The 16,645-nt window shown below is 41.8% G+C and overlaps 1 protein-coding gene and 1 long non-coding RNA gene across 11 annotated transcripts in view; one reads left to right on the top strand and one right to left on the bottom strand.

The window, feature by feature from the left end:
• DOCK3 (dedicator of cytokinesis 3) overlaps window positions 1-16,645 on the top strand; it is a 605,476-nt gene that overhangs the window by 360,526 nt on the left and 228,305 nt on the right. For all 10 annotated transcript variants that reach the window (XM_032805794.2, XM_032805793.2, XM_032805795.2 and 7 more), the window contains 2 exons: window positions 12,524-12,584; window positions 13,476-13,623. In XM_032805794.2, the coding sequence (XP_032661685.1) occupies window positions 12,524-12,584; window positions 13,476-13,623 (209 nt within the window). The remainder of the gene's footprint in view (window positions 1-12,523; window positions 12,585-13,475; window positions 13,624-16,645) is intronic.
• LOC142047848 (uncharacterized) overlaps window positions 1-16,645 on the bottom strand; it is a 57,734-nt gene that overhangs the window by 32,708 nt on the left and 8,381 nt on the right. The gene's annotated exons all lie outside the window — the stretch shown is intronic.

Here is a 16,645-nt window from a genome sequence, read left to right as displayed (position 1 = left end):
GGAGCGGCCAGGTCGGCAGGGGCATATATACGGTGCCGCAAAGGCGCCACGCCAGGGGGCGCCTGCCGACCCCGCCGGGTGTTGCTAGAGGAAAATTCTTCCGACGAACGTGCACGCCGCGCGCGCACACCTACTTGGAATGGATATGAGCAACACATCTCGAAGAACAACAGTTACAAAGGTGAGTAACCGTCTTTTCCAGTGGTTGAGTGAGTCTTCTCTGGACCACCTCTGGTGCTGAGCTTATGCCTATCAGCCTGCATAGCCATATGTAGCAACCAAATAGTGTTACGCCTGACTCTTTATCCAGGATTATGTGCTAAAGCATGTTCCTCACATCACAGATCATAAATATTCTGGCATTGAAATGTTCTGTCAAGATGTCATCAATTGTGAGCAGTGGGCAATGGCATCTTGTCAATGCCCAGTTCAGTGGCTTTGGGTCTATGCAGATGCATAATTTACCTGAAGGCTTCTTTACCACCACCGTGCTGATTACCCAGGCGGTACTAGCTTCTGCGGGTGCTCTGATACCACTGCCTCTGCAGATGCTGTGATGCATCTGCTCAGCAGACTTTTGAGCTCCTTGTGTACTGGATTATGTATTGCCACTGGAAATTTCCTTCGTGATAAGCACAGCGATTCTACTGTAGGGTCTACTTACGGTCACAGATTTCCTTTGAGATACTCATCTCTTTTGAAAAATCCTCATATGCTTTCAGAATTGTCTCCATTGTCCATGGGACTCCCTCTTTTGCTTCTTGCACTGCAGCTACAAAATTCTGGTGCTTGCTCTTTTATCAGATCTGTAGCTTGTATTGCTGTATTCCCCAAGAGGGATCTGTGGTTCATAGAATCATAGAATATCGGGGTTGAAAGGGACCTCAGGAGGTCATCTAGTCCAACCCCCTGCTCAAAGCAGGACCAGTTTCCAACTGAATCATCCCAGCCAGGGCTTTGTCAAGCCTGATCTTAAAAACTTCTAAGGAAGGAGATTTCACCACCTCCCTAGGTAACTCATTCCAGTGCTTCACCACCCTCCTAGTGAAAAAGTTTTTCCTAATATCCAACCATCCACAACAACAAACATCAATTGTACCATCTGTTTTTTTATGTTAGTTACTATGAAGTCACATTTTCCTATGGGCTATATTATGCTTTCGTTGTACATTAGGAGGGTACACTGCTTTTTCTAATGGGTGTGTTTGAGTCCAGTTCACACCGAGGAATCGTGTTGCAGGAGGCCATGCTATCCATCTGAAATTGCACAACAAGGTGTGGGGGTGCACGGAGGTTGATATTGTCCCTAGTTGCTTTCCTGTCCTGACAGTCTGTATCTAATAGTATTGTGGAGTCAAGGAGAAAGTCATGCTGTCACCACAACAATCTGATATCCGCTCCCTTTCTTGTACAAGTCTTGTTGAATCTGAGACTCTCTCCTGTTCTTGTACATGATGCTAAAATGGTTCAACTTGCCACATTCCTTGTAAGGCTGTCCCACATATGCAGTGTCCCACAGTAAATACATTTCAGTATGCATATGGAATCCTGGCCACCTCCTGTCCTTTGCTGTTGTCTCACTTCATGTATTTCTGGAGGTGTTGTGTCTCCTACAGCTTTCATCCTTTTTCTTTATTTTCACTGCATGCCTCATCTACCTCCTGTGAGGTTGCCTTCCTGGAGCTTCCGCTCCCACAAGTTTTGATCCCAGGTGCTGTAGACCATCTGTTATTAGGGAGTCTGCCAAGTCCCCAAAATTGCATGGAACAGCCAGAGTGCATAAGGCAGTAACCATAGGGGTTTATCTCTGTCCCTTCAGATTTGTCTCTAGTGAAAAACTTGTGTCATGCCATAGTTTCATTTTTTTGTGAGCAATAGTTCTCCCAGGCTTCTAGGACTGCTGGCTTGAGGCAGTGGTGAGCTTCAGAGTGCAGCAGACCTCTCTGCCGTATTCCCAATAAGGTAAAGTAACAGTTTTACTGCTCTGTTATTGTTGTTATCCTGCAGGGGCATGTCTGTGTACTGCCCAGACTCCTCTTCCACTTGGCCAATCTCTGGGCTAGGTTTGTATCTGCAAAATCCAAGGCTCCATGGTTCACACTGCTAGCTGCTGCACTTCAGAGAACTCACAGCTCCAACACTGCCACCATGTTTCATTCACAATGAATGAAAGTTGAGATGAACACGTAAAACTTTATTAAATTCTGTGCACTGTTTTGTCCATGTGGATGAGTTGCTCCCAGCCTAACTTCCTTGCTTCCCTGTTTCTATTGGTGTACTGTCAATAAAAGTCCCTCCAGGAAACATGGACCCTCTGACTCCAGTTCCACTGATCATGATAAAGGCAAAACACTGGTTTCAGGGCCTATGGCAGTTGGGCTGCAAAGTCCCACTTCCCAAGGCAGGAGGATGGACAGGAGTTCTGCACCCAGAAGTGTACCTGAGAGGCCCAGAGTTTTAAACAGTGACTGGGTGCTGCCCAAACCCAGCTGGTATGGAAGCACATGGGATCCAAATGTTGGTCCAGTTGCAACATGGAACACAGCTGGTTATTTAACATGGGGTATCCCCCTTTCTAGCTAACCTCCCACAAGACAGTTTTCAGGTATCTGAAAGGGTGTCATAAGGAGGAGGAAGAAAACTAGTTCATCTTAGCCTCTAAGGATAACCTCATTGCAAACTGCACTGATCCATGGCCACCATGGTAGCTGTGTGAAGAGATGCATGGCTGTAAGCCTCTGGCATTCTGAGAGATGTGCAGAGCACGACTGGCAGTTTGCCCTTCAAGGGCACAGGCCACACACAGATGACACACTACACTTCCTATAGGATTCGAGAGCCAGACTTCATTCATTGGTCATCTACATCTTAGCCCCAAATCATAAGTCCTCTAGATATCAGGGCAATCCAGGCAGAAGACGTCTACATGTCCTCAACAGCAGCCTTCTGAGTAGCTACCCTGGAAGATGTTAAGGTTGTCTCAGAGGACGCGATCTTCCCCACTTACTAGGCAACCTTCATTTGCTTCCAGACAGCAGGTTTGACACAAGGTTGGGAGCCATATTCAAATCACTCAAGAGCCACTCTAAGCCCTACCTTTGAATGCCATCTTGCTTTCTTAAGAACATAAGAATGGCCCTATTGGGTCAGACCAAAGGTCCATCTAGCCCAGTATCCTGTCTTCTGACAGTGGCCAGTGCCAGGTGCCCCAGAGGGAATGAACAGAACAGGTACTCATCAAATGATCCATCCTCTGTTGCTCATTCTCAGCTTCTGACAAACAGAGGCTAGGGACACCATTCCTGCCCAATAGCCGTTGATGGACCGTCCTTCAAACTTGGACTGCAATAACAACAGACAAATGGGTGCTAGAAGTTGTGTCTCATGACTATTCCATCTAATTTCAGGCTTTACCCCCTACCCTCCCTCCCTTCCCTATTGTTCTTCAGAGACACTTCTCATGAAAATCAGCTAAAGGAAGAATTGTCTTTTCCACTTTGCCAAGGAGTCATAGAGGACATGGTACCTCTGGAGTACAGAGAAACAGGTTTCTACTCCTTATATTTATTTCTTCATCCTGAAGCAAAAAGGGGGTCTTCATCCTATATTAGAACTGAGTAGACTGAATAAATGTATATGCCATCTCAGATTCAGGATAGCAAAGCTTACTTGGATCTTCCTTTTTCTTTCAGGCTTAAGACTTGTTCATATCTCTTGAGCTGCAAGACACCCACTTCCATATTGCGATCCATCTGTCCCACAGGAAGTACCTATATGGCATATACCTATATGGGGATTGGTCCTGCTTTGAGCAACGGGTTGGACTAGATGACCTCCTGAGGTCCCTTCCAACCTTGATATTCTATGATTCTGTGGCCCAATTATTAGCAGTACAAGGCTGCCATGTGCCATTCAATCTCTCCACAACATGAAGAGACTTCCCAAAATGCTAATGACCAATATCAAAAACAAACAGTCAAACTTCTTGGCTTCTTGTTGGCTTGCACATATGTGATACTGCTAGCTGGACTTCACCTGTGTTCATAAGAAGTCTGGTTAAGGTCATCCTCCAAGATATCAAATGAACATGTGATTTGTGGTCCTTGGCATTCTATCAACACTGTTGGCTAGACCCCCAAGAACATTTTGGAGCGATTCCCTTCTCTGCTTTGTCTCCTGCAATGTTGTTTCATGGTATATATATTCTAGAACTAAGAGTAATCAGATATACTACATAGCATTCCAACCTACAAGATCATTCCAATTCTACAGAATTCCACTCTGCAAATTCTCATAGACAACACAACCACAACATACTGTATAAACAAGCAAGGAGGTGCCCATTTATCTGTCAGGAGGCAGTCAAGTTATGGGCATGGTGTCAGTAGCACAAAATGAACCCCAAAAGCTCTTCATCTACCAGGAGTGAGCAACAGCCCAGCAGAATTTCTAAGCAGACACACACGATCAGCAACCACAAATGGTTTCTGGACTGTCTGCTAGGAAGTCTGCTAGGTTGATTCCTGGTAGATGAACAGCTTTGGGGGTTCATTTGTGTTATTTACACTATGTCCATAACTTGACTACCTCAATTTCTTTTGTTTGGCATCTCTGGTGCTCTTAGAGTTCAACCCATCTCCTCCCAGAGGCTACCAAAATAGATTATATGCCCTGTATTTCGATCTGGTGTTATAGGACCGGTACATCTCTTCCTCCAAATATTAAAGTTCACTTCCCTAGAGTGCAAATTACATCCTCTCCAGGCTTTAGAAACATCCCCATAACTGAAATGTGCAGGGTAATTTCCTTACTTTGGTTAAGTACTATGCCCTTGACTTGACCACAAGATCAGATGCCAAATTTGGCAGGACAGTGTTAAGTTACTTGTAACAGGGTTCACTCACCACTGTGGGTCCTCTTGCTGGCTGTCTTGGCAATTAGCTCTATGTGATAGTGCACCCTCTTTGGGTGATGCCTCACCGTGGTCACTCCTGCTGTAGGACCCACGTCTCTCCAAGGACCACGGCGTCCCTTTCAGCAACACAGCCCTCTGACCATGCCACACACTGTGCTCTCCCTCCAGGGGACCTGCAGTCTTCTGTTCAGCCACTTCCCTTAGTGGCTACTGCAGCAAATTGTCTGGCCACTTCCTCATGGCTCCAGCATCCTCTTTGCCCTTGCCTCAGGGCCTCAGCCTGCAAACCTCAGCAGCCAGCCAGGAGCTGTCTCTCACTCCCCTGGCCTCTGCTAGCAGCACTTCTCTGTCCAGGTTGCTGACATCTCTCTCAGCCCTCGAGAGACAGTCCTTCCTCCCTGGGCTCCCAGCAGAGAACTGAACTCCATCCACTGCCCTAAAGCTCCCTGTTTATGTGGGCCTCCTTGGCCCTGATTGGCTGCTCCCTTCAGCCCTTCTCTGATTGGCTGCCTCCTATGCAGCCTCCCTAGGGCTCTATTAACCCCTTAGAGACCAATGTGGGGCAGGTGCCCCATCACATCACTATTTAGGTAGTGGCAGTCAGGACTCCTTAATATTAATACCTCCTTCCAGTTGGGGCACTGCATGTCGATCACATAGAGGAGATGACAACATCTGGAAGAACCACAGGTACTGTAAAGTTCAATAACCATTCTTTTTAATGAAAATTTGTTGTTTTCCATTTGGCAAACTTTTTTAACCTGTATTCCTAATGAAGCATTAATTATTATGGTCTTTTGTTTACTACGTTTTGTCTGTCAACCAACGTCACTTGAAAATGTCAGCTCTGTAGGGGGAATAGTTTACACCTACTGCAGAGGCAATATTGAGAGCACAGTTCAACAAAATCACTTTAGTTCCATGGGACACAAATAAGTAATTGGCTCAAATTGTCCCCTCCTACATTAAAACCCAGGAGAAGGGAACTTTTTGTCTGGAATTTTCTGGATTTCCTCATAGATATTCTTGCATTCTCCTTTCAGGGGTGAGGCAATATTTTCTCTCCTTGCAAAAAAGCCACCCTCAACCCTGGCAGATCTCAAGGCCATCTGCACTGAGGTCCTATGGCCTCTGGCTGTGACCTGCAGCCCCTGGGGCTGTATTAATGTTTTTAGTATTTTCTGTGGAGCTGAAGAAGGTACAGTATGTTTCCCCACTTCTCCCCAATATTTTGACATTTTCCGCTTAAAAAATAGTCCCCTCTATAAATCAATTTGTCATATTGAAAATAAAAATGCTACTTCTCCAAATAGAGTAATGAACATGTACAGCTGTAGCTATTTCAGTATCTGCTCAGAGTATCATCCATATAATACTTTAATTAGGCAAAGAGTGTGTCCCCTTATATGTAAAACCTAAACAAAAGTAATGTTAACTTTTCACTGTCAAATTAGAAAATACAACCAGTCTTGTTGCCAAGAAGGCTAATGGCATATTGGGCCGCATTAGTAGGAGCATTGCCAGCAGATTGAGGGAAGTGATTATTCCCCTCTATTCGGCACTGGTGAGGCCACATTTGGGGTACTGTGTCCAGTTTTGTCCCCCCCCCCACCCCCCGAAAGGATGTGGACAAATTGGAGAGTCCAGCAGAGGACAACAAAAATGATCAGGGGGCTGGGGCACATGACTTATGAGGAGAGACGGAGGGAACTGGGCTTGTTTAGTCTGCAGAAGAGAAGAGTAAGGAGGGATTTGATAGCAGCCTTCAGCTACCTGAAGCGGGGTTCCAAAGAGGATGGAGCTTGGCTGTTCTCAGTGGTGGCAGATGACAGAACAAGGAGCAATCGTCTCAAATTGCAGTGGCAGAGGTCTGGGTTGAATATTAGGAAACACTATTTCACTAGGAGAGTGGTAAAGCATTGGAATGAGTTATCTAAGGAGGTGGTGGAATCTCAGTCCTTAGAGTTTTTTGAGGCCCAGCTTGACAAAGCCCTGGTTGGGATGATTTAGTTGGTTGAGCAGGGGGTTGGAACTAATGCTCTCCTGAGGTCTCTTCCAACCCTAATCTTTTATGATTCTGTGATTCTATGATCACATCAAAAAGTAAAGGGTTTGTTAAGGAACAATGCATGTTTTCAAATGCCCTTTACTGTCTAGGAAGACTGAGTACAGTTGTGTGTCCCTGGCCTGTTTCTGAGTTTCGTTGCTTGTCACCATGCACTTTTTCAAAGGGAGAATTACAAAGCAAAGAAAGTATTTAAGCAGTGGTACTTCTAACAAGTGAAAACATGGAAGCCTGTGCTGTAAATATTCTAATAATTATCCATAATTTTAATATTTTAAAATATGGTGAATTAACTTGCTTTTACATTTGTACTCTGTTTTCACAAATACTCTGTGTGCATGAGGCACTACTGAACAAAAACAACAGACAAACACTTCTTACCAGAGTTGGTCTATAATTTTTAATCCTGGTGTGAGATGACGTTAGCAGGATAAGCATCCCCGGAACACTGGGAAATAGAAGAACCTTACCGGGTGAAGATGAGCTAATGATAGCTGTGAAGATTAAAACTGCACAAAATCCCTTCTTATCATTGAGCTTCATTTTTTCCAAGACACACAGGGCTAAATCTTGCCATATGCTGCACTGGTGCACTGGACAGTAAAGAGAGCATAGAAAGCTTATCCCTTACCTATGCAGCAGGAGAGAAAGAATACTAGGAAAATTTTATGCAGCTTTCATATTGGCCAACACTCCGCAGCCCCAAAGAGGCATGATTTGCTAGCTAGAGAGCAGAGGCAGCACAGAAGCTAGCAAACAGAGCTGAAACAGGAATTTGAGTGGGAATTTCTACAGGAAGTTTGGAGGAGGTGGTATTTTTGTGAGGTGTTTTTCCTTCTTGACAGGAGCTTAGGAAATGAGCCTACAGAGGCAGCCCTGCTAGTGAACTGAAAAATGGAAGAGATGGTGAAGATGACTGGAGGTGGAAGCTGCAGGATGTTTATTCTTCTGGAGTGGGTATCTGAAAGGTGCTTTGTTTGTATGAAGTGCTGGCTGAATGGTTTGATGGAAGAGAAGATCCAAGGTTTGGAGATGCAGCTAGAAACTGTGATAAGAGTTTTGAAGAGTATTTGAGTGAATAATGAAGGGAAGGGGAAAGGAGGCTAAAGGGAAACATAAACACTTGCGGATACATGACTGTTGAATGAGGGGAGTGACCAGTGGAAGCCTGTGGCTCTGATAACAAAGCAGAGGAAAGGACTGGCTACCAAAGGCGAAACAGAGCTGAGGAACAGGTTCAGTGAGTTGGAAAATGAAGGCAGGAGGCAGGCAGTAACAGAAGATGGAAGAGCAAGAAAGAAGAGAAGAACTGCTGGTTCCCTATAAGAAGAGGGGAAGAGACAGTGAGGATAGCCAGAGTTTGGAGCCCTAAGAGGATAGGGAATGAACAGAAGATAAGACTTGCAACCATTAAAAAACAGAAAGAGAATGGACAGAAGATCACATCAACACTGGGAAGAAGTAGGTCTATGTGACTGGGGACTCCCTGTTAAGAACAGACAGGCTTGCCACTAGAGCTGATCCAGAGAACAAGAAGGTGTATTGTCTGCCAGGAGCTAAGATACGGGATGTGGACCTGAAGCTGAAGAGGATCCTAATGAGATCAGGAAAGAATCCACCAATTGTCCTTCACTTGGGAACAAACTATGCTGCTAGATTCTCTCAGGAATGCATCAAGGAAGACTACATCCAGCTAGGGAAAACACTTAAAGATATGGAAGTAGAAATTACCATATCTGAGGTGGAAGCTAAACTCAAACACCTTGATGGGACCATATCAGAGCACCCAAATAATCTCCATCTGAGATTATTAAAGGAACAGGCACATGAAATTTGCAAGCCCAATAGCAAGGCTTTTTAATGAATCTGCAAACTCAGGGATCATATCCTGTGACTGGAGAATTGCAAATATAGTACCTATATTTAAGAAAGGGGAGAAAAAGTGATCCAGGAAACTGCAGGCCCATTAGTTTGACCTCAATTGTATGTAAGGTTTGAGAAATTTTGAAAGAGAGAATAGGTAAGGACACAGAGGTAAACGGTGATTGGGATAAAACACAGCATAGTTTTACAAAAGGTAGATCGTATCATACAAACCTTATCTCTTTCTTTGAGGAGATAACTGATTTTCTAGACAAAGCAAATGCAGTAGATCTAGTCTATCTGGATTTCAGTAAAGCATTTGGTACAGTTCCATGTGAGAAATTACTAGTTCTATTGGAGAAGATTGGGATTAATATGAGAATCAAATGATGGGTAAAGAACTGATTAAAGGGGAGGTAAGGAACTGGTTAAAGGATACAGTGGATCAATCTGAAAATTGAACTGTCAGTCTCGAGGGAGATTACTAGTGGAGTTCCTCAGACATTGGTCATTTTCATTACTGATGTTTGCACAAAAAGTGGGAGTGTGCTAATAAAATTTGCAGATGACACAAAGTTAGAAAGTACTGCCGATACAAAGGAGAAACAGAATACCGTACAAGAAGATTTGGACCACTTTGAAAAACGGAGTAATAGAAACGGGATGAAATTTAGTAGTGCGTCTGGAATACTGTGTGCAATTCTGATCTCCCATGTTTGAAAGATGAATTCAAATTGGAACAGATGCAGAGAAGGGCTACTAGGGTGATCAGAGGAATGAAGAATCTACCTTATGAGAGGAGACTTAAGGAGCTTGGCTTGTTTAGCATAACAAAATGAAGGCTGAATGGATATATGTTTGCTCTTTACGAATACGTCAGAGGGATAAATGCTAGGGAGGGAGATGAGTTATTTAAGTTAAAGGTCAATGTTGGCCAGAAAAAAAAAAAAAAAGGGCAACTCCAAACAAATGGATATAAATTAGCCATCAATAAATTTAGGCTTGAAATTAGACAAAGATTTCTAACTATCAGAGAAGTGACAGCCTTCCAAGGGGAGTAGCGGGGACAAAAAACCTAATTTGTTCTAAGACTGAGATTGATAAATTTATGGAGGGGAAGGTATGATTGCCTACAATGGCATATGGCCCAACCTCCATTGCCTTGGCAAATATCTTCACTGGCTGGAGATGGTAGACCAGCTGGGGAGCGCTCTGAGTTACTACAGAGAATTTTTTCCCAGGTATCTGGCTGGTGGGTCTCATCCACATGCTCAGGGCATAACCCGTTACCATATTTGAAGTTGGGAAGGAATTCTTCTGCAGGTCAGATTAGCAGAGTCCCTTGTGGGATTTGGCCTTCCTCTGCAGCTGCGGGCATCAGTCACTTGCTGGTTTAAACCAGAGTAAATGATGGATTGTCTGTAATTTGAAGTCTTTAAATCAAGATTTGAGGACTTCAGTAACTCAGTCAGAGGTTTTGGGCCTATTATAGAAGTGGGTGGGTGAGGTTTTGTGGCCTACAATGTTTGGGAGGTCAAACTAGATTGTGACGGTCCCCTTCTAGCCTTTAAAGTAATAGGCATGGCCAGTCTCCAGCATGTTATTTACAATAAACAGCATGCACTATCCAGGGAAATACCCTATTTCTTTTCAAAGGAGTAAGTAGCAAGATATCCCCATCAGTTTATAGCTCCCCTTCAGCCGTCCTGCACTGTGCTAGCAGAGTGGTTCTAATGCTGGAAACACAGCTCTGGTTGATATTTTCCCCTTCCCTCTCTCTCCGCACTCAGCATGCATGGCCACATATGTAAAGGGCAGAATTTTTCTCTTAGAACTTTGCTTATAAAATATGATCTTTGCTGTAGTTAGAAGTGTAACTGTCCATATGCATTTATTTTAGCTGTACTTCTATATTTCACTGTCTGCATTGCTATCAGAAACCTCAGTTTTTGAGATTTCCTCTCTCAAATCACATAGGACAGAAATCTGCCATGCAAGGTGACAGGTAGGATTCATATTTTCTTTTCAACAAAAAAAAAACTGTTTAATTCTCTAAATTGATTTTAAGTTATAGAATTGCAAAACCAGAATTCTCCACTTTTACCTGTACTAAAAATTGTTTTCTTTTCTTTTCTTTTCACAATGGCTTTAGTGTCATTTGACTTATGAGTGATTTCATTTTGAAAATTTGCTAGTGAGAAACAAAGTTGAGTTTTTTATATTTTACAAAACTTAGTAGTAGAACAAGCCTTGTTACTGTATACGCAAACCTAATAATGCTGTAACACTCTCTCACTCAAACATTTTGGAGTATGCCACCATCACTAGGATGGAGGTCATAGTTTAATTAAAGGGAAAGAAATCATGAAAAATTTGAATCCCCAGCTATTATATTAAAATAACATTAAGGGTCAGATGTAAGCTCTCATAGCTTTTAGATTGGGAACTGAGGCCTCTACAACATCCTATTCTCATTTTATTAAGTCTAGTGATTGTAAAATGCATGGGGTTTTTTCATCTTGGGTCTCAAATGAAGTGAGACGACTATTTCCTCTTACTAGGAACAATAAAGATGAGTTAAGTTACAACTTCATTTAGAATTTCTGTTTGTAGGTATGTATTTCTCCATTTAGTATTACTGTGACTTTTTAATATTTAATATAGTGACAGAACCAAAACTTCATAATTTTCTAAATATTCTATGAATGACAACTATTTAAATGACTCTTAGACACTGTTCTCTTCTTCTTTGGGTGCTGGTCTCTGTGTTTATTCCATTGTGGGTATGCATGTGCTCCATGTGCCTGAAAGGGAGAGAATTCTTGCAAGTGGTGTCTGTTGATCCACTCCTGTGCCCCGCCATCCTCATGTTTTGCACCAAGAGTATAAGGGGAAGGTGGACTGACCACTGCTCCAGTTCCTTCTCTACCATGAATCCAGTCATTATCTGAAGTAGGGGGAAGGAGGGTGGGTAGTGGAATACAGATAGGGACCACACATCTCAAAGAGCACCAGTTTCAGCCAGGTAAGTAACTTCCCTTTCTTCTTCAAGTGTTGGTTCCTATGTGCATTCCACTGTAGGTGTCTGACAAGCAGTAGTAAGAAAGGAGAGTATAAAGATGCAGAGTATGGCTGTATGTAAAACTACAGCCCCAAAGGATGTGTCAGCAGAGGGGTCTTGGACCAAGACGTAAAGTCTCATGAATGCGTGGATGGGACTTCACATAGATGCCCTGCAAATGGCAAGTGGCCATCAGACAGTGCGGAGCAGTGCGGCAGAGCTGTCTAATTTCCTGATATTGTGTAGTGCTGCAGCTCATAGATTTCATCTCAAGTAGAATGTGTTAGGATCAAAGGGTTAAATACGTGTTTGAAAGTGACTGTTGACAGAATTTCAACATAGTTTCACTCACCGAGGTAGACAGTTGATTTTTATTTTTTCTTTTATAGAACTCTGCTAGCCAAAACATAACCTGTCTGTGCCTTATTTTTCTTCATCCATAACCTTCTCACCTTTGTAAAACAGATTTAAAGATGGAAGAAGTTAAATAAGTGAAAAATATTACTATTTATTATTATTTGTGGGATGTGTTTGTTTGAGTAATTTTGCAGACCTGCTTTAAGGTTCAAAAGTGTGTTGTGTTATTTATTTTAACTTTTATTATTTTCCAATTTGTTAGGATCTCAGCAGCAAGGATATGAAGAGAGACTTGTACATAGTTGCACATGTAATTCGAATAGGTACAGTATGGTTTGCTAAGTAAATTTTTTTATATTAGCTCAAAATGAAAAGTATTTTTAAAACCTATCTTATACTGAATTAACACTGTGATCAATTTTTCCAGTTAGAAAGCTCCATCACAGACCCCCCTCTTTGTTGAAACACAAGTTCAAATCATGGCATTATAGATAAGTGTTAATACATTTTAGTAATTGGTAGACAGTGATTTCCTTGATCTGGAACATAAGACTTGGGTAAATACCCATTTGGAAAGAGAAGATTATCAGTTTTATCGTGCACCCTTCTAAACCTTGAACACAAGATGTAGGAAAGTCTCAAAAAATGGGACATCTGGTCACCCTAATGTCAGTGTACCTGATCATTCAGAATTGTAAATCATTTGCAGATGGATAAATACAGGAACTCTTTTTTGTTGTGTGCCCGATGACCATAAATGGCTGTGGCAGCTTTTTGAGATACACTGTAGGCAAAAAACCTGCTTAATGGGGATGCATTTAACCAGTGCCAAGGTGTTAAGATACTGGTGTTTTAATTGAGAAGAGGCCAGATAAATGTTTCTTGTATTTGTGTTAAGTATACTATTTTATTTCTAGTTTTTTCAGGCTGTATAAAAATCTCATCTCTTAATGGGACAATAATTTAATCAAATTAATAGTCAGTCTACAGAAATGTCCCAGTTAAAAAGTTTCTATGTAACAATTGACAGCATAATTCATATATGTAAGAATATGAAAAGAGGAACATAGTCTAGAATACCTATACAATACATTGAAAACTCTATACTGTAGTTTGTACTGTATGTATGTGTACACATTCACATAGAGACAACAGAAAGATAGGAGTAGAGAGAGCAGCTGCATGTTAATTTCTAACCAAGCTGTCTGTTTCAGGTCGCATGCTGCTAAATGATTCCAAAAAGGGCCCCTCCCATCTACATTATCGTCGCCCCTATGGCTGTGCAGTATTGAGCATCATGGATGTACTTCAATCAATCTCTGAACTAAAGGAAGAAAAAGATTTTGTTCTCAAAGTTTACACGTGAGTAACTCCCCAGAGGGAGAAAGAAATTGTGTGAGCAATTAGTATAGGTCAGGTGTCTTAATACTACATGAATACACATGTGCCACAAACCAGAGATTCAGCACTGAGCTATAAATTACATGTAAAGGATTTATATTTTTTTGTGAGATCCTCTCTGTGACAGGTTAGCATGACCTGCTCTCATGAATACAAAAAAATAACCTAAATAAATCTCTTGCAGAAATGTGCAAGTGTATGATGCTTACATTGATGAATTCTCCAGCCTTCTAATCCATTTTACTTAGCTGGCTGATGCTAATGCTGAGCTCTTTAAAGAATAACCATTGTAGCACACTTTTCAGATGTTTCTTTTCATAGGGAAGCAAGCTTGGGGATGTGGGGGCGAGAGCATGAGCAGGGAAGTTTCTTCTCGCCCTTGCTTTTTCTTACAGTTGCAAGACAGCTAGTGAGCCTATAGGGGATATACTAAAACTACATGCAGCTCCATTTTAAAGATTTGATGTTTCAGCCAGGTTGCATGACAGGAAGACATATTTTGGAATATTCCTTGAATATACATCACTTGGGAGAATTCATAAACTGTCCTTTTTCCTGCTTCTTACTGATGTTGCTCTCAGTGCTACCAAGCATAACTTTTAAAAGCTTAAAGAATGGCTAGAGCAGTATTCTGCAATCTAGAGGTGGGGGAGAGAGAAGCCTAGGTTTGGGTACGGGGGTGCAGGGAAGAGGAAAGGAGCAATAAGGGTAGGGAAAGCTGCATAACCATAGATCCACTCTGAATGTCCACTGCAAAAGTGCTGCTGTGACTAAATCATTTGGCAACTCCTTGAAAAACTGCATTCCCTCCCTGCACTTGGTGCAGTTTCCTAATGCACATAGCTATAGGAGCAACTCATGCATACCGGACTACAGTTTTAAGAAGCAGATCATCAGCTGAAGCTTTGTCTCTGCTCCCACAAAAGAGTATGTCTTCAGGAGCATGTGTCCAGGCTTATAGATTTCTGATGGACACCGCCACTTTTGCAGAAAAGGTGAAACAGGCAGGAGGGGGCGACAAGGAAAAGGCAGCAAAACATAAGAGAGCAAAAATGTATAAAAATAGGAAGCAGAAAAGCGGGGAGGGAGATGTAGGGGGTAAAAAAAAAGCATGAAAACAGGGAGATTGGGAGGGGGGGGAGAGAGAATTGATAGAAAAAAGCAGATACTGCCATGCCATAAAGGGTTGTGGGGGCTTCCATGGAGCCCATAGATCAATCTATTGCATACAAGTAAAAGCCAGGGAACCACTGGGTTAAAGACTGAAATGTTGACTGTCATTCATAATATGAGTGAAGACTTTGCTGATGGAAAACCATGAAAAGTTCAAGCATATTTCTATTTTTCGGTCAAGTTTGTAGATTGAAGTCTTATTTTGAACCTTTAATATGCAGTTTACTTCTAGCTTTAACCTCAGTGGCATCATCTGCCTTTGACCTGCTTAAAATAAATCTGTCAGATTTTCCAGACTAAACTGAAATTGTCTGTTTGGCTTCTATTCACAACTGCTCACAGGGGCTGCTTTATTGGATCAGTGTTGCTATCTGATGGTTAATTAAATAGAGAACATTGGCAGTTATTTTCTCAGTGTGCTGGGATTCTTCATAGACTGTCACTTTGCACGGGAGGTCCACTAGTAGTTTACCTTCATCCTTTGAAAGATGCTAATCAGATTAGTAAATAAATACCCACATACACCTGACCCAAGACTTTCTTCTACCTGCACATTCCCATCAGTATTCAAATTCTGTTCCATACTGGTGTTTGAGTGACAGACTTTTTGAAAACATGCTGGTAGGTTTAATTGCCTTAAAAGCAACCGCGAGCTGTTCTTTCGCCCCAAAAGATTATTTTGCAATAACAAGGATTAGTATTTTAGCTGTTGCTTTCAGAGGTTTACAGTCTGAAATATTTTTAATTTGAAAAGGTAAAATACTCAGATTTTCAAGGTTGAAGGTGCTTTCTTGTTTTAGGAGCATTAATAGAGATTAAAATGTATGTTAAGTTTGGGAATTATGGCTGTAAATTCAGATTATTTTCGAAGTGATTTGCTTGCCGTTCTGGAATTCTTTAGTAGATCTCTGTGGGATTTAAATCCGCTTGTACTATCAGTCTGTACAAGCTATACCATGCATTTGTTGTTGAAGGGCTTTGTTAACACTAGCTGTAGGAGAAATGATGGATGGATATTGTGTTGGGTCAGAGGTTTAGGTGTCAAACAAAGTAAGGCTTTTGTACTCCTTAACAGCTGATGGTCCTACAGCATCCAATAAGGATAATGAAAATTGGCAAACATTAAATTTCTTCTGGACAACTTGGTCTCTGAAACAAGTGAGAAAATATTCATCACTTCTCACAGTCATCACCTCTTTAAATAACAGAAAATGATAAAATGTGCAATAGCTCATGTCAGCTTCCATTAAAGCAGATTCAGTCATTGGTGCACTTCTCCTTCAGTCAGGCATGTCTTTTGAAATACCTTTTGTTTAGATTCAGTTTTGTGTTCTTGTGCACTGTGCCCACTCCAGGACAAAAGGCTATTCGTCTATATTAGTAACTAAGGGCCAGATTTTTAAAAGATATTTATATGCCTAAAGGTCCACATAGGAGCCTAGTGGTATTTTTGAAAACTGCCTAACTCCCTTTGGAACTTAGGCACTTGGAACTTTAAAAAGTGCCTAGGTGCATACATCCAACGGGAGTTAGGCAGCTTTGAAAAATCCCACTAGCCTCCTACCTGCATCTTTAGACACCTAAATATCTTTGAAAATCTGGCCCTAAAACATTGTCTGTGTTTATAATGGCATGATATAACTTCAGGAACCGTAGTATAACTGTATATTTTAAACTGTATACCTTCCTTTCAGTCTATCAGCAGTTTATGTATCTATTAGAAAGTTGTGAATCCCAAAAGGAAGCTATATTTGAAGATAAGAATGTTAATGTCTTCTTCCTCATTTAGCAGAGACACCACCAGTAGTAC

The sequence above is a fragment of the Chelonoidis abingdonii genome, chromosome 16, assembly GCF_003597395.2.
Source record: "Chelonoidis abingdonii isolate Lonesome George chromosome 16, CheloAbing_2.0, whole genome shotgun sequence".
NCBI lineage: Eukaryota > Metazoa > Chordata > Testudines > Testudinidae > Chelonoidis > Chelonoidis abingdonii.
The sequence above is the reverse complement of the archived record's forward strand: the minus strand, read 5'-3'. Positions and strand labels throughout refer to the sequence as shown.